Below are 19,139 nucleotides of genomic sequence, written 5' to 3' on the forward strand. Positions count from 1 at the left end.
GAATATATACTATACAGTATACATGCTTAAATGTAACCGAGTGGGAATTTATATTATACATGCTTAATAATTGTGGTTATTATTTGCAGATTGTAACACTCAGCGCTGTGTTGGCGGTGGCATCCGCTGGCCTTCTGCCAGTAGCTAACTACGCCCCTGCCGCTACCCTGGCCTACTCTTCACCAATTTCCTACGCCGCTCCTGCCGGCATCTCCGGTCACGGTGCTGTTTCTTCACAAAACATTGTACGTCACGACGAAGGACACAGGGCTATTGCCGTAGCCGCCCCTGTCTCATACGCCGCAGCTCCTGTAGCCTACGCCGCACCTCGTTACTCCGGCCACGGTGCCGTTTCATCCCAAAACATTGTACGTCACAACCAAGGCTACGGTTCCATTGGCATCGCTGCTGCCCCTCTGGCATACGCTGCACCAGCGCGTGTTGCTATCTCCCACTCTGCCCCTCTTATCCACGCTGCTCCCATCGTCCACGCCGCTCCCGCCCACGGTCTCATCGCCGCTCACCAGCCAGAACCCTATGACGTAAGATTTTATAAATTGATTTTTTTAAATGAATTGGTTGGTTTAGTGATAAGATAATTATTTGAATAAACTTTGGTTACAGGCTCACCCCAGCTACGACTTCTCCTACTCCGTAGCTGACGGTCACACCGGCGACAACAAGTCGCAGCACGAGAGCCGCGACGGAGACGTCGTACATGGCGAGTACTCCCTGGTTGAAGCCGACGGTTCCGTTCGCAGAGTCGAGTACTCCGCCGACGCACACAGCGGCTTCAACGCAGTGGTCCACCGCTCCGCACCCTCAGTTCACGCCGCCCCAACACCCGTGATTGCTCATGCTCCAGCGCATATTGTAGCTCATCATTAAAGCGTTAAGTTTTAGGTATACCCATCTGTTTTCATAGGCTTATAAATAACTATTTATGAATATTGAAAAATAAAAACATAAAATAATATTTTTCTCTTACTTTTTATTTAAGCCTTATGTATTCCTGATAGATAAGACAGACCACTCATGAATCGGTTTTACATTTTTGTCAATTGATATGTGATTATAGTTAGCATTTCATTTCAACTCTCTTTATCAAGACTAGTTCCTAAGCCTAAGTTATCGGCACACGGACTCTGATTTCTACAGAGATCTTAAACAGTGTTTTTTCATTTGATAATAATAATTAACTATATTGTCGATCGATCAGTGCGCCGTGCAATAATTGTTGACATTACTATTCCACATGATATAATCTGGTGAAACCTGAAAAGGAAAAAGTATCTAAATACTTGGACCTTGCTCACGAGATTACCGCCATGTGGAATGTTGAGTCGACCGTTGTTGTTCCGATCGTCGTTTCAGTCAATGGTCTTCTCGCGAAAAGCTTCGACCAACATCTTAAGAAGCTTTCGCTTGGTTGTTGGATCAAGGGTCGGATACACAAGGCAGTAGTCCTTTAAACGGCACGTATTGTGAGGAGGTTCCTCACTCTGGAGCCCTGACCACCGGTTGCTTGGGCATTCAAAAGCCCCGAAAGCAGAGGGTGGAAGTTTTTTTTACAAATTTTTAATAGTGTTTTTTAATTTATTTTTAAGCATGGTTAATAATTAAAAAAAAAAGAAGAAAAATAATAAATGATAGAACAATTAACTATATTTAATTATTTAATATAGTTAACTAGGTAAAAAAAAAATCTAGAAATATTGTATTTCAGTATTGAACCGGGTTATATTTTATGAATGGTGTACTAAACTTAAATTATTTTGAAAATTGCATAAAGTTACTTTAGATCGGATAGAGAGTCTGTCGACGAAAAACATTGCGTATGAATAAATATTGTATCATTATCATCATAAATTGCTTAAAACGCACATAACTTGGAAAGAGAGAGGTGCGTACTATTCAAACACTCCACTTCCGAATGAACCTGAAGCTTAAGTCCTATCCACTATCAATCACCGCTAAATATTGTATCTATAGCCACACTATATTTATTCCCATAAAACTCAGAACTTGGCTACACTATAAATGAAACTTATTGCACAGTATTTCCAATCTTCATCTATAACAGTCCATTTCTGGACTAAAGACCTTTTGCAATGGGAGGGTTAGTCCATAATCACCATGCTGGTCAGATAGTTTGACGATCACAGTAGATTGTAGTAGTAGCACAGAGGATGTTGCTGTCCTTTCGCCTTTATATTCCTTTAGTCGCATCGAACGACACTCGCGGGAAGAGGAGGGGTGGTGACAACTGTATTCTGATCTGCAGTAACCACACGGCAGTTTTTCAATATTACTAACTTATATTTACTCCAAGTTGCCTACGGTCCAAGGCTGTTTCAAAGTCACTGAAAGGTTCTCCCAATAGTTCTTGCTCTCCTTCAACGTCTTCTCCGATGTTGACCTCCAACGTTCAACTGCCGACCGCCTACTCTTTCTGGGACTTGAGACAGTTGCAACAACGCTTACAAGCCAGGGCAGTACAGTATTTTGTACTCTGCTGTAGAATTATTAGGCATTCTAATTGCGGCCCTCTTACCTACAGCCTTCTGAACTCCGGGCTAGTTCTGACAATTTATATCTATATATGTATATACATCATATAGATCTTTTGTTTTTTTTATTATAAACTCTTGCTCTAAAGAGTTTGATTCAATTAACGAGGTCTTTAGGCATGGTATACATTTAGCTAATATGGCTCGTGAGTAAATTGACCTTTCATCGTTGAGATAGTCATCAAGACAAGTTCAAAGATCTCTGTACTTTATTTTGTTATTTTAATTTATTTTGTGTGTTTTTAGTGCCCAAATCCAATTTAATCGCCTAATTTATATAATAAATAGTAGTATATATTAATAGTTTAAGTGTTAAAAGTGCGTAAGAAAAGTTTTCGTCGATGTAAACAAAGTGACAGTTAGGTTAGTAAAACTTGAATTTTAAACTTCTGTTTTGGTGTTTTTAAAGAGTGCTAGTAGCTGTTTTGGCTTTGAAACAACTATTTAGCGCATAAAAAACACATACGTGTATATGCAATTGCCCGTTATCCAAGTGTAACGCTGCAATTGTTATAACAATACACTGCAATACCGAAACCTACCTGTCATTTCGCATTCTTTGGGTGATTACTCCTTGTTTCATTAATTAATTAATTACAAAATGATGACCCGCAGAGCCTTAGCGCGCCAGGAGCAATCCAAATTACAATTGGCCCTGAAAGAATTAAAGGCAAGCAAGGAGCTATGCACCCAATTGAATAATGAAAGAGACGAAAACGAAAAGGAATTATTAGAAGTCCTTGGGAATAATAATAGACTAAAATTAGAACTATCGGATTTGCACATAAAGTATGTAGACATTGTAGAAGAGCGGGATAGACTTCAGTTATTAGTAAATAGGTTTGATGAGTGCCGTGCTGAGTATGAGGAGGCTCTGAGCCAGATTACTACCCTGCAGCGGGAGCTAAGTGATGCCCACCACCAGATCACCGAACTGGAAGATGCAGCCCATAACACAACAGCAATACACACTCAAAGCCTTTATGAAGAATTAGTTGATAGGGCCCCGCAGTTGGTTACTGCTGCTGCTGACATGTCTACTGCTAATACCAACTTCTCTAATTTATTGAAAGTCAAATCAGATACAGTAGTCAATCCCTGCAGCAGTAGGAAACTAAAAAAGTATATCAAAGTTAACCGATATATTAAAAAAACACAGAAACTGTTAAAAGTACATAAAAATTCTGTTAAATCTCTGAAACCAAAGAAAGAACGTTTAGAATTATTGAATGAAATTAAAATGTATAGTTCACAGTTAGAAAGTAATAGATTAAGTTATGAATCTGACACACAAATCCTAGAAGCACAAATAGCCAGATTACAGACTTCTTTACGTACACTGGCAGTAAAGTTTGATATGTATCAAAGGCAAATGATATCTGAGTACACACAGACTTCAGATGAATGGCATAAGACAGAACAACCCAGTGGTAAATTAACTTCACTATCTACCCATAGTTTTGATAGTATAGGCAGTCATCCCCAGTTTGTGTCATCAGTGTCATCACCCTCTAATGTGAGAAAGGTGTGTGTCAGGTTAAGTAACTCAAAATCACAAAACATAAATATTAATAATAATTCCTTTATTGAAGCAAATGCTCATAGTAGCAGTTCAATAAAAACAATTATGTACAGCGATGAAATTGGATGTAACATGGGCTTATATCTTAACTCTCAGTTGAATGGACACACAGTTTTGAACTACTGTTTACCCAACTCAAATTTAAAAGCTATTGTAGCTGCAATTTGTAGAAATAGGAATATGTTTGACTGTAAAACTAATTTAATTATCATAATGGGAAATAGAGGGAATGTTAACAAACCTGAGCTGATTAAACTTATTGATTCTTTAAATACATTAAATGTAAATAGTATTGTATTATACACATTTCCTTATTTTCATAACTTGCCACACCAAGAAAATACTATTAGGTATAATTTAAATATGACTTTGTACAATTTATGTACATATAATAAGAAATTTCATGTTATAGACTTTAGCAAATGTGCTAATCCTACTTATAATTTGTACCGAGATAGATATTACCTATCACACTATTTTAAACAACAGATAGCTGTTTCGCTATCGTATTTTTTTACCATAACAGCCAAGAACTTGGCTAAACCAGCTGCTTTTATTGAGCAGTGTAATAGTTTTGACATGAAAACCTTGGAAATTATTCCAAGTCATTTTAGTTTAAACTAGTGAGACAACAGAGGCTTTCTCTTGCTTAGAAAAGCAGACAACTGAGTCTCCCTCAGGCATATATGAAAAAAATTATAGTAAGGGGTTGCACAATGTACTATTAAACCAAAAATCTAATTCTAATTATATCAACTTGGTTCACCAAAATATTCAATGTATTAGAGGAAAAGACTTAGAGATTGAATTATTTTTAAATGATTTTAACATTAGCATTTTATGTATAACTGAGCACTGGTTGAAAACCCATGAATATTTGTTTAATTTTGGTAACCACCAGGTTGGTAGTTCGTTCACCAGGGTTACAGCGATTCATGGAGGCTCTTTAATTTTATTAAATAAAAATTTAAAATTTAAAAACAGAAACGATATTGTTAGCCTTTCTGTTGAACGGACAATAGAGCTAGCCTCGGTTGAACTAGAGCAATTTATAATTGTTACTGTTTATAGGCCACCCTTGTCAAACTTTGAACTTTTTGAAAAGGTAATGGATGAAGTGTTATTTAAAATATCAAAGTGTAATAAAAAGTTAATAATATGCGGAGATTTTAATGTAAACATTTTAGAAAATAACTCTTTAAGTATCAAGTTATTGAATTTATTTAAAACTTACAATCTATCAAATATGTTCATGGAGCCCACAAGAATAACTGCTACTAGCGCCACCTGTTTGGATAACATCTTTACAAATATAATTCCTATAAGCAAAAATATTATTAGTAAATTAGACTCTGATCATTGTGGTCAAATTATTCAATTTGAAAATGTGAAGAAAAATGTTTCTAAACGTAAAATAACATTTGTTCCTGTAACATCCAACCGCATAGAGAAAATGAGATATAGCCTAGTAAATGACCTCCCATTCCTACCCTCAGGGGCGACTCCAAATGCAATGTACAGCTCCTTTTTCAATACCTTTAATAGACTATTTCATTCTATATTTACTAGTAAGTCGGTTGTGATTACTGACACATTAAATTTTAGTGAGTGGGCGACAGTTGAACTTCATAAAAATAGGCAAAAGCTGTACGAATTGTATGCTGAACGTCAATTTAACACTGGTGATAAGTTTGGGGATTATGTTAAATTGTTTTCCAAGAATTTTAAACGCGCTTGCCACTTAGAAAAGACGCGATACATCAAAAATAAAATTAAAAATAGCAGCAATGCAATCAAAACTACTTGGAACATAATTAATGAGGAGACGGGAAGAGTAACACCACGAAATATTAACTTTAAACTTAATGTAGATAATAAAGCCTTAACAACAGATTTCGAGGTGGCTACTGCTTTTGAAACCTTCTTTACCAACATTCCCGTCTCCACAACAGAATCATTAAACTCTTCACCAGATATGGCTCTCTCTCTATTAAAGGAAAATGTGCCTGAGTGTAACCATTCTTTTAAATTCACGCATGTTAGTGGCTCTGACGTTATTAAAGCCTTTAAATTATTAATTAATAAAAAAACAAATGATCTGTGGGGCATTTCCGTAAACGTTGTCAAATCATTAATTGATATTGTTGCACCCGATTTAGCCTTAATATTTAATAATTGTATAGATTGTGGTGTGTTTCCTGACTTAATGAAACTTAGTAAAATAGTTCCATTGTTTAAATCGGGTAGTACTTCTGACCCCACTAACTTTAGACCAGTATCCGTACTACCCACTTTCAGTAAAATCTTTGAAAAACTCATTTTAAATCAATTACTTTACCATTTTCATAAGTATAATTTACTTCATATTAAGCAATTTGGTTTCACACGGGGTCGCTCAACAATCGACGCAGGTGTTGAGCTAATACAAAACATATTTGAAGCCTGGGAGGAGTCACGTGATGCACTTGGTGTGTTCTGTGACTTATCTAAGGCGTTTGATTGTGTTCAACACGAAACGTTAGTTAGGAAACTACACCACTATGGAATTCAGGGTGTAGCTCTAGACTTAATGAGTAACTATCTACGCGATAGAATTCAGAAAGTCGACGTGAATGGAAAACGGTCTAATGGATCAGTTATGAAAATAGGTGTCCCACAGGGGTCTATATTAGGACCATTTCTGTTCCTTATTTACATTAATGACCTTCCTTACCTTGCCAAGGATAAACACGGGGTAGTTCTGTTTGCCGATGATACATCACTGACTTTTAAAATAAATCGACGTGAACTAGCTTTTGACGACGTAAACAACTCTCTCGCTAAAGTGGTACAGTGGTTTGAAGCTAATAATTTGGTTCTTAACGGAAAAAAAACCAAGTGTATAAAATTCACTTTACCTAATGTTAAACACGTGAAAACCACTGTACTACTTAATAATGAGGAACTGAAACTGGAGGATACGACAGTTTTTCTAGGAATAACGTTAGATTCTAAACTTCAATGGGGCCCTCATGTAAATAATTTATCGAACAGGCTTAGTTCTGCTGCCTATGCGGTAAAGAAGATACGCCATATGACCGACGTAGAAACTGCTAGACTGGTATATTTTAGTTACTTTCACAGCATTATGTCATATGGAATTTTACTTTGGGGTAATGCTGCTGATATTAGCACTATTTTCGTGCTGCAGAAGAGGGCTGTTCGTTCTATCTACAAAATGGGTCCGAGAGAGTCATTGAGAGATAAATTTAAAGATTTTAAAATAATGACAGTGTATAGTCAGTACATATTTGAAAATTTAATGTACGTCCATAAAAACATTTCTAAATTTAAGAAAAAATGTGACTGCAATAATTTAAACATTAGAAGTAAGAATAAACTTACAGTGCAGTATACTAGGTTACATAAAATTCATAATTCGTTTAAAGGAAATTGCATACAATTCTACAATAAACTACCAATTGACATCTTGGAGATGTCTCTTAAAAAGTTCAAAGTTTGTATTAAACGTAAGCTTATAGAAAAGTCCTATTATAGTATAAAGGACTACGTAAACGATAAAAAAGCTTGGGTGTAAATTATTGCTCTAACCAGGTTGCTCTTCTAATAATTTAAAATGACATTGTGAGATGGCGATAACAAAAAAAAATAAAAACACCCGGCTAAGTTTGTTGTGGGCTTCTTCTTAGACCGGGACGCGTTTGGAACCCTCGTAGCTTTAGTTTTAAGTTTACGAATGTGGTTATCGCCATCATCTCACTACCGTGTAATTTTTATGTACGCATCAAAAGTGCCACCTGTGGGCCTACTTGAATAAAGATATTTTTGACTTTGACTTTGACTTTGACAATTTTTTATTTTATATTATTAAACCCTATTTCAGAGCTTGTGCAAAGTTTAAGAAAAATTTTGGGTGGCATGTTTTTTCGTATCGTTTGCATAGGTATTTTGCGCAGTTTTTGCTTCATTCTCATCCAAAAATTACTTACTAACGCAGAAAAATGTACGGTTCGTATATAATAGTCCTAAAGTGTCATTGTACTCTTGCTCATTCGAAATTGAACGGATTTTCATGAAATTTGGTACTTAGGTACGTACGTATTTTTTATCTTGGAATAATACAAAGGATATTTTTGTCTCAAGAAACCCACCCACCAATACTATAAAAGTGGCTTTGTTGGTTTTTCTTTCTTCATTTGTATTTCAAATTCGGGTAGTCAACTGTCATTTTCTAAAAGTTGTTTGCCCAATCATTCTATAATTTATTATACTTTTCTGGATGAAAAATAGCCTTCATGAAAAAGTTATTTTTTTAAGCACCCTTGAAACCAACAAATATGAAACTAAATCATGGTGATCTTTTAAGTCGTTAAGAAGTCCATCACAAGCAAACAATCTAACATTCGCATTTATAATATTAATTAGGATAACATTCATAGGATACAGTAAAAGCGAAAAGTACACACTATTGTTATTCGTTACGTTTGGAATAACAAACGAGCGTAAAGTCATGTATGTAGAGCGATTCGTCCAGAAACGCCCCTAAGTTAAGATTAAAATAATTTCGATTAAACTGTTTCAGCTAAGTAAAATTATTAATTTGCAACAAAATATTGCTGTACAGTACTGTTTACTGTACAGTGTTTTTTATCGCGACTAGTAGAAAATTAATCCATCGAATTAATGGGAGTTGCCGGACAAATGGCAGTTTTTCAATAGCTATATAATTTATATTTATGGGATTACATTGATTGTAAATCCTTGTGATTATTATTTTCATTAATTATGAGCTGTCAAACTTGACGTTTTAAAAGTGCTTATTTTAGCCTACTGAAATAAATGAATTTTGGATTTGAAAACATATTTATGGGAAAACAAATGGTCGGCTATAGTATTTTCCTTGCAGTTCCATCCAATTCCAATTTTTAGCGTTTAAACTAGAATTCAACGAATATTTCAAGACTAAAGCAGTTAAATTAGTCCAGCCGTTCTCGAGTTTAAGTGAGACTAACGAAAAGCAAATAATTTATATACTTAGATTAATATAAAAAAAGATTACAAAAATGTCTCAAAATAAAATGTCTTTTTGAAAAATGGAAGGTGGAACCAGATTTCAAATATAGATATAAGATTGCGAAGTAAATTAAATCATTGGGATTTTGACCTTGGAATGTATAATAATCAACTGGGTAGGTAGTATAAAAGGGGCTTGTTGCACAAATAATATATCAGTCGAACAACTACTTTTACAACATGTTTTGCAAAGTGAGTCAAGATTAAACATTTTTTTTTTTGAAGTCAGAGAGAGATACTAATACTAACGTTCATTAAAAGTTGAATTAAAATTCATTTGAAAATATTATGATTTTTATTAGAGTGGTGCTTATATTACAGATTCTTGCACTCAGCGCTGTGTTGGCGGTAGCATCTGCTGGGCTTTTGCCAGTAGCCAACTACGCCCCTGCCGCTACCCTGGCCTACTCTTCACCAATTTCCTACTCCTCTCCTGCCCACACTGGTCACGGTGCTGTTTCTTCACAAAATATTGTACGTCACGATGAAGGACACAGAGCTATTGCCGTAGCCGCACCTGTCTCATACGCCGCCGCTCCTGTGGCCTACGCCGCACCTCGTTACTCCGGCCACGGTGCCGTCTCATCCCAAAACATTGTGCGTCACAACCAAGGCTACGGCTCTATCGGCATCGCTTCTGCCCCTCTCGCATACGCTGCACCAGCACGTGTTGCCATTTCCCACTCTGCTCCTCTTATCCACGCTGCTCCCATCGTACACGCCGCTCCCGCCCACGGTATCATCGCCGCTCACCAGCCAGAACCCTATGACGTAAGATTTTTCTATTAGTTGTTGAAAAATAAGTCAGTTTGTGAAGTTAAAGCTGGGATATTAATTTGAAATTTTATTTACAGGCTCACCCCAGCTACGACTTCTCCTACTCCGTAGCTGACGGTCACACCGGCGACAACAAGTCCCAGCACGAGAGCCGCGACGGTGACGTCGTACATGGCGAGTACTCTCTGGTCGAGGCCGACGGTTCCGTACGCAGAGTCGAGTACTCCGCCGACGCACACAGCGGCTTCAACGCCGTAGTCCACCGCTCCGCACCCTCAGTTCACGCCGCACCTGCACCCGTAATTGCTCACGCTCCAGCGCATATTGTAGCTCACCATTAAAATTAACCAACACTGATTACTCTATTTGGGTCTTAATGATTTTTGATCAATGAGACGGTCCTCTTTAAGTAGTTAAATTAATTTATATTAAAAAAATATATCTAAATCTATTCCGCCTTATTATTCTTCTTATCTATACTAATACTATATAGAAAAGTTTTTTTTGGTTGTCGGTTAGTTTGTTTGTATGTACCCAATAGGTCCCGAACCGATATAAGTACAGAACCGATTTCAATCATTTCTTAGACAAAAGAAAGCTAAACTATTACGAAACAAAATTGGCCCAAAAATTAAGAAAATTGCAATATTGTCCACTACAGTGCACGGGTCTCCTTCTACAATGAGAAAGGGTTAAGGCCGTAGTCCATCACGCTGGCCCAGTGCGGATTGGTGGCCTCCACATACCTTTCTTGAGAGCATTATGTAAAACTCTCAGGCATACAGGTTTCTTCACGATGTTTTCCTTCCCTTGAAACGCACATAACTAGAAATTTAGTTGAAAAATCTAAAAGTGCACACCTTATAATCTCATTCATTACAATAAAATTGAGATCATTTGTAAATAATAATTAAACAACATCTAATTATACCGTGAAAAGAAACAGGCTTCTATTCCTCAAAATACTGAAGGCTATAAAAAAAACCAACTCGATAAGTGAAGTATTTCACTCGTTATCGAACAACCACAACGCTTCGCTTATGAGGCGTACAAAAGTTTCAGATGCGTGCTAGGATTCGAACTCGTAAGTAACCGTTGTCGTAACCCCCCGAAAGTGAAGTCGAGCTCCTACCCACTGCGCTATCACCGCTCCCATAATGTAACCTAAAGTAGCATAATTGGGCCTGCTTGGCGTGCGCTGAAAAAACTATTCATGATACATCATAATTACGAGTATGTATAACATGATTAAAGTAACTATCATAGTTAGGACGCAATTAGTATCGCAGTGTTGATTCTTATTCAAATAAATAGTTTTATCCTCCAAGGTAGCAAAATGCTTTTCAATTCATCACAATCAGAAATTCATTGTAAAAGTTATCGCGAGTTTAAAAAAGTGAAGAACTACACCTAAACAAAAATATTTTTAAAGAAACACTAAATTAAAGTTATCTTTAAAAAACAGACCCGATTATTTTTACCAGCATAAACTACTTATAATATGTTTTGAAAACAAAATAAATAAATAAATATAAATAAATATACTACGACAATACACACATCGCCACCTAGCCCCAAAGTAAGCGTAGCTTGTGTAATGGGTACTAAGATGACTGATGAATATTTTTATGAATTATATATACATAAATATTTAGAAAATACATATAAACACCCAGACACTGAAAAACACTTAATGCTCATCACACAAACATTTTCCAGTTGTGGGAACCGAACCCACGGCCTTGGACGCAGAAAGCAGGGTCGCTGCCCACTGCGCCAGTCGGTCGTCTACGTAAAATAATACGCGGACGAAGTCGCGAGGAAACGTCTAGTAATATATAAACTCTGACTCATCTTATAAAAACAAAGGTTTTTTTTAACGTACCGAACATTTATTATTTCTGGATACATTATATTGAATAAGTGTAATAAACATAGAAGACTTGACTGCATGATATTACAGAGCCCTTAGAAAATAAATACATTTAGCTAGCCGTGCAAGCTTTTTTAAATAACGTACAAATTTAAACTTAATTGATATTTTTAGGAATAGGATTCATAATTATAATATTATAAAATTAATAATAAAAAAATAATAAAAGATGCATAAGCGACATTAGAAACCATTCAACAGATGTTTACTTCTGTAAGTAAACATCTGTTTAATGGATATGGTAGATATAACTTTACTATCCCTATCCCTACTAATGTTATAAATGTGAATGTAAGTTTATTTGTTACGCTTTTACGCAAAAACTACTGAACCGATCATCACGAAACTTTGTACACATATTCCTGAAGGTATTAGAAGTAATGTAGGATATAATTTTTATGCCAAAATTAAGCTCAGTTCTTTTGGGAGCGGGGACGAAAGTGATTGACGATTTTACACCATAACGCCGTCAAATGATTACCGATTTAAATAATTACTTTTGTACTTTAGAGGTTATAATATCTGTTTAATTTTGCCCAAATTTCGTGTAGATCTGATGAATGTGATTAGAGATAGAGGACAGAACTCCTCAGCGAACGGCAGCAAACCCGTCATTGAAGGCTTAGCTATCCTAAATACATAAAGTGCTGCCACATTTATGAGGCCCTCAGTGCTAGGACTAATTTAAAGTTGTCATAAATGTTCTTCGTTAACTTTAGCATATGAATCAACTAATAATGCGATTTCGATACTTCCTTTAACGATCACTATTCTTTGTAAGTGATAGGAGGAGCTGAGACTGATTAGACAGTTCTTTTTAGATATTGTTTATTATGTGAATAAAAAAATAACTTTTTAAAAACTACACTAGTTTTTTGTTATAAGAATACCGAATTTTAATTTTTTTCAGAACTACAACAAAATTTAATGCCACATCAAAAAACAAAAACGAACGCAGACGAAGTCACGGGCAACAGCTAGTTATTTATATATTTAATATGAATATTACAACAAAGTCGCCTTCTTAAAGTCGGAAAACTTGAATGTGATCATTCATCACTTATTAAATAAGATTTTACAAGCCACGTGCTGTGAAGGCCGAATTACAGTCTACCACGTGCGAAATAGCCCACGTGTTACATTATACATGCATCTTTAAAGCCACACAGTACTAAATTAGTGGTGGATAGAATTAGGCGTTACTTTTCTTCGTACAGACTACAGATTTTCCTGCTTTACGCGGAGTATAGCAAATTTAATTCCATTCTTAACCATTTATCGTCCAGTTGGACTCCACTTAAACTTTATTAGAATCTGATTAAATACATTTTATATATTAAATACCTACTCTGCAGACAAACATGCTATAAAGGATGAGGTTTATCTACTTAACATTGTTTAAATAATAAACTTCGGAACAATAATCTTTATTGTAAGGATTAATATTTTAAGCCTAAATATATAAAAAGTAGTTGTTTTTTTATTAGACACAGATTCCACGTACCTACTGCATTGAAATCCACTAAAGCTCAGTATTTTTGTACATCATATTGGCAACGGCCAAGAGTTCAAACAACTTTCTTATTATTTATTGACTTTTATTTTCCTTATTAGTTTTACACTTCTATTTTAATTTATCACTCGACACTAATTTAACACAAGTTGCCACTTCGTTGAACGTTCGCGTTCGAATGCCCAAATTTTCGTAGAATGGCCCCCGAGGCGCCATCTTTGTCCCCTCCTAAATTGTTGTTGATCACGTGATATTTAGCAAAAATGCGCGAACCGGAAACGAACTCGCAATCCATGTTAAATCTTATACAATTTACTTAATATTAATATAATTATTCATTTAGTCTATTTTAAATAATTGTTGAATAAACAAATATTACAAATCTACCCTTAACAGTATTTATAATAATAACATTCATAATTAACATCCGGAAATAACAATTCTCTAGTTATACTAGGATCTTGATTATGTTATTTTATACATTTAAACATTTACAGTAGAAGTTTACAGTAAATAATCTTTAATTAATAAATAACCCTAACAATCATGGTATATCTGTATGACTGGCCATTTAGACAACGCACACGGAAAAAACATATCGCAAACGTTTTTTTTTTTGATTGGCATTTCAGGCTGAAATTTTATTATTACTGAAATAAAATATAGCTTTCTAATGGTAAAAAAGTTATAAAAATTAATTCAACGCTTTAAAAGTATTTCGATATTAAATAAAAAACAAACATATAAACAAATCTTTTCTCGTTAGAATATACACAAATAAAAGTATACATTTATTATTCAGAAAAAAACGATTTGACTTCAGAGTAAATTCGAAGACAGCCAGATATTGTAGTGCGAAAGATCTCGGATTCAATTCTCGGTTCGAGCTTATAACCTACTAACTGTTAACCGCGTTCTACGTCCGCGTTTTTTACGCATCAAATAACTCAATATGAATGAAAATATTTGATATGAAAATGAAATTGATTGGTCACTTTTATATTGATAATATAGTGAGGAAGTAAAGTTTTAGTCTTAATTTGGTCTCATCTAGTCCAATAGGAGCGTTCCACTACTTGTGGGAACTAGTATTAGTTTCGGGGATTGAACCACCCCACTGAGACAGATTAGAAGAGATGTTCAATAGACTGCTTTATCCAGATTTCTGAATAAGATCAAATGAGTCTGAACATAAATCCGACAAAAAAATGCTCTTGATAGCTCTTATTCGTGTCGCTATGCCATAATAGTTTTCTGTAAAGTTTGAATGTTGTTATTTCATTATATTAAAACCAGTTCACAAAATATAAAGTGACTTATTGACCGCAAGTACAATTCAAAATGCGAGAGAAAGTAGGTTTTATTGAGATACTACCAAAATCTAGATATACTTACTGACCTTGTTGACCTTATCACACCACTTACTTAACTATATAAGCTGCTTTTGTTTTAAGCAGAACATCAGTTGTACAGTCAACACAGAACAACATGTTTGCTAAGGTAAGTAACAAAATACTTAAATTATAATAATAATATTTATATAAAAAAAAATACTATAGTTAAACCATTGCCATAACATTACCTTTTTTAATAACACTAGTTGTATAACTAAACGAAAACTTGTTTATTTCAGACTTTGATTTTGACCGCCGTAGTGGCTGTTGCCTCCGCAGGCCTCATAGCCCAACCTCACTACTCATCAGCTGCTGCGGTTTCTTCTCAAAACATCGTACGTCACGACCAGCCCCAAGCAGTCCCAGTCGCCTACCGTGCTGCCCCTGTCGCATACCAATCTTCCCCAGTTGCCTACCGTGCTGCCCCAGTCGCCTACGCAGCTCCCGCTCACTACGCCGCTCCCGTAGCGCACTACGCTGCTCCCAGAATTGTGGCTACACAGCAAGAGGAATATGCTCACCCACAGTACGACTTCTCCTACTCCGTAGCTGACGGTCACACCGGTGACAACAAGTCCCAACATGAAAGCCGCGACGGTGACGTCGTACATGGCGAGTACTCTCTTGTCGAAGCCGACGGTTCCGTGCGCAGAGTGCAGTACACAGCTGATGAACACAATGGTTTCAACGCGGTGGTCAGCAACTCTGCTCCCAACGCGCACGCCGCTCCTGCCCCCACTCATGTCCTTGCCCACCATTAATCTATTTGACAGTCACTAATGTTAATATTTATTTGTGTGAAATCCTGTTTGTTGATTGTTGTAAGTGCTTAAGTTATTTAAAACTGATTTAAATACAGCAAAAGTCTTTTAAATTATTGTTTTACTAAGATTTGTATACCTTAAAAATATCCTGCTAAATATAACCGTACTGATATTCCAATGCCGAATACCTACTTATTTAAAAAATGAAAATTACTACCATTTGATGCATTTATTTTAAGTTTGATTCCAACAATCTACAAACAATTGCATCAGTTAAATGAGTACAAAGTCTCACCGTCAGTTCTTTTAAAATAAGGTTTACACATTAATGGCTAAGCGGTGATAGTCTAGTGGGTAAGGCATCGGCTTTCCCTTCGGGATGACCGAGTTCGATCCCCGGCACGCAACTCTAACTTGTAACTTTTCGGAGTTACGAGTTTGTGCGTTTTTAACTTAAGCAATTAAATATTACTTGCTTTAACGATGACGGAAAACATCGTGAGGAAACCTGCATGCCTGAAAGTTCTCCGTAACGTTCTCAGGGGCATGTGAAGTCTATTACACCACACTGTGCCAGCTTGGGTGACTATGGCCTAAACCGTTCTGACTCTGAGAGGAGATCCGTGCTCTGTAGTTCTGTAGTGGGCCGGTAAAGGGTTGTTAATAATGATGATGATAAATAAGCTTTCCTAATTAGCAGAAGAATTAGCAGAAGTATACTAACGTGCCAATAATACAAAGACATATAATTTTTCATTGAAAAAAATATTTAAGCCATTGAAATTGTATTCATATCTATACTTAGATCTAAGTGTATCAACTTTTAATACCGACATAAAACGATTAGTTAGGTAATATATTCGACTTAATATCATAACCAGTTTGTTGCCGTCGCTCTGATTTTAAGTGACACAAAACAAAGCATTATTAATTGACACCTGTTTTTTTGCATGTGGGCATAATATCTTAGCTCTGGCTCTTAACGCAATAATTACTGGACCAGTTTAAATTAGAAAGAATAAAGGTTTGCGAAATAAATTTAGTATCAGCTGCTAAACTAAAGCAACCTTCAAGAAGTTATAGCTTTTATCGACCTCACTGACGGTGAGGTGAACGCTGTGGTGAGGGGTAAATTTTATCTGGTTCAGTTTGGTAGAAGCCTTCCGTCTTGGCTAGTTACCACCCTACCTACAAGGACGTGTAGCCAAGCCAAGGTTTGATGCCGCGTGGAAAACGAGCAAAGGTATGGGGTTTAATATAACTGCCATACTTCTAACAGGTTATGCTGCGAGCATCTTTGACTGCATCATTACGTACCACCAAGTGAGATTGCAGTCTGGAACAAACTTGAACCGGGATACAAAGGCTTCTAATAAAATATATTTCTTTTACAAAGAAGGAAGGAAGGAACTTTGAAGGTTGCATTATTTCTAATTTGATTATTGCGTTAATAGCCAGCGCTAAGATATTATATCCACATGCGAAGAACAGGTGTCAATTAATAATACGTTTTTAGATGACTACCACACGTAACTTATTAAAACCTTTTTGAATAGTAGTCAAACATTTTTTTTTTAACTTCATTATCCACTTACCAACTTTATATCGGCTTCGCACGCTCGGGTTGCCTTTAATAGATCACTTAGTGATAAGGCCAACTTTGTACTCTACCACTTAGTATTATAATACGAGGTTTTCTTTGTGTTTGTTGAATTATTATTTTTTTGAGGTGAGTTTGTGAAAACTATATTCTGATCTATTGTCACCACACAGCAAATCAGAAAACATATTGTAGATACTATATATTTTGATATTGTCTTATGAGTATGATATAGTACTACAGCATAGAGTTTTTATTTAGTTTATTTAATGGAATCATGACTAAATAGCAGTATAACTTTGAAAATGGAATTCCTTACCAAAGAGGATATATTTGAGATCAAAGTGTACATTACGACAAAACACCGATTTTATATGTAACGACCACATAATTAAGAACAAACAGAATCCTCATTATTGTATGTAGTGCATTGTGTCCAAAAACGCCCACGTCTCACTTTACACCCGCTCGGAATATTGTTAGCTCACAAACTTTTTCTAATTTTCCCATTTTATGGTAAACGTTTAGAACACTACATGTGAAGTCATTACTTTCAACAGTTAATTAGTATGAAGTGAGTAACCGTTTGTTCGAGAAACAACTCTAAAGTGGAGTGGTTTTTGATGCTTCAATATTAGTCGTGTACAAGTTTTCTAGTATGTTCTCAATTCTGTGGTAAGGACATATATTTATATGATCTTTAAATACTTGGCAAAAAAATATAACACATGTTCAACGGAAAGGTCGCAAAAGGTCTTGATACCAATTTTTAAGCAATGAGTAACTTTTAACTAACCTCCAAAAATGGCGAAGGTTTTCAACTTTTTTTTAATGTTAAACTCCGTTACGATAATATCATATAACATCAATGTTAATACTGATTTCTCCGCCATTCCTCATTATTATGCGTTTTATTTTTTGAGTTCAGTATTTATGCACTCGAATTAGTTCTAGCATTTTAAAGGAACCGTCAACATCATCATCACCTCAACCAATTGACGTCCACTGCTGGACATAGGTCTTTTGTAGGGAGTTTCACAATACACGGTCCTGGGCCGCTTGCCTCCAGCGGCTCTCAGCGACTCGCCTGATGTCATCTGTCCACCTCGTTGGGGGCAGACTTACGCTGCGTTTACCGGTGCGGGGTCACCATTCCAGCACCTTAAGACCCCACAGTCCATCGGCTCTCTAAGCTATGTGCCCCGCCATTGCCACTTCAGCTTCGCGACTCGCTGATCTATGTCGGTAACTCTATTTCTTCTACGGATCTCCTCATTTCTGATTTGATCACGTAGAGATACTCCTAACATAGCTCCCTCCATCGCCTGCTGAAAGGAACGTTATGTAAATATTTTATCACTTTCATAAAGCATATTACTTAAGTAATGGGCACTTCGTACATAAATCAGTGCTCCTGTAAGAAGTATAAGACTTTTTTTTCTCATTTGACTAATTTTCAATCTACCTTGATTTAAAAACCTGTACCAGCTGTTGTTTGTTTAACTGGATGGATGCAAAAGATTAGTTGAATGCTTTGGCTAATAACACAAAACCATGTGCCACGTTATAAATATGAGCCGAAGCGAAACGTGCCAAGAAGATCCGAACATTTCCGAAGATCTGTTTATAAGAATTGAAGAAATTATAAATAACACAGCTTCTCCTGCCTTTCGCGGAGTATAGCAAATTAAGCTTAATTTTCATAATATATCACGGAATTCAGCAAAGTAACGCCTGCTTCTGTCAAATATATAAGCCACTTAGTTTTTCAGGCAAACTCTCATTCTCCAGAAAGTGCACAGATACATTTGGTGACAAATGCATTGCCATTTATTTATTATACAAAGTGCAGCATCAAAAACATTAATCATAATTGAGTGAGACGAAATATAAATAAAAAAACCAGCCAAGTGCGAGTCAATGAGTGCGAGGT

The 19,139-nt window shown here is 36.0% G+C and overlaps 1 protein-coding gene across 1 annotated transcript in view; it reads left to right on the forward strand.

The window, feature by feature from the left end:
* LOC120625985 overlaps positions 1-15,603 on the forward strand; it is a 69,736-nt gene extending 54,133 nt beyond the window's left edge. Inside the window, exons 23-29 of the mRNA XM_039893267.1 lie at positions 404-542; positions 625-825; positions 4,107-4,111; positions 9,723-9,778; positions 9,863-9,996; positions 10,080-10,328; positions 15,193-15,603. Coding sequence (XP_039749201.1) covers positions 404-542; positions 625-825; positions 4,107-4,111; positions 9,723-9,778; positions 9,863-9,996; positions 10,080-10,328; positions 15,193-15,603 — 1,195 coding nt within the window. The remainder of the gene's footprint in view (positions 1-403; positions 543-624; positions 826-4,106; positions 4,112-9,722; positions 9,779-9,862; positions 9,997-10,079; positions 10,329-15,192) is intronic.
* The last annotated feature ends 3,536 nt before the right edge of the window (positions 15,604-19,139 follow it).

Source organism: Pararge aegeria, chromosome 8 (genome assembly GCF_905163445.1).
Source record: "Pararge aegeria chromosome 8, ilParAegt1.1, whole genome shotgun sequence".
NCBI classification, from domain to species: Eukaryota; Metazoa; Arthropoda; class Insecta; order Lepidoptera; family Nymphalidae; genus Pararge; species Pararge aegeria.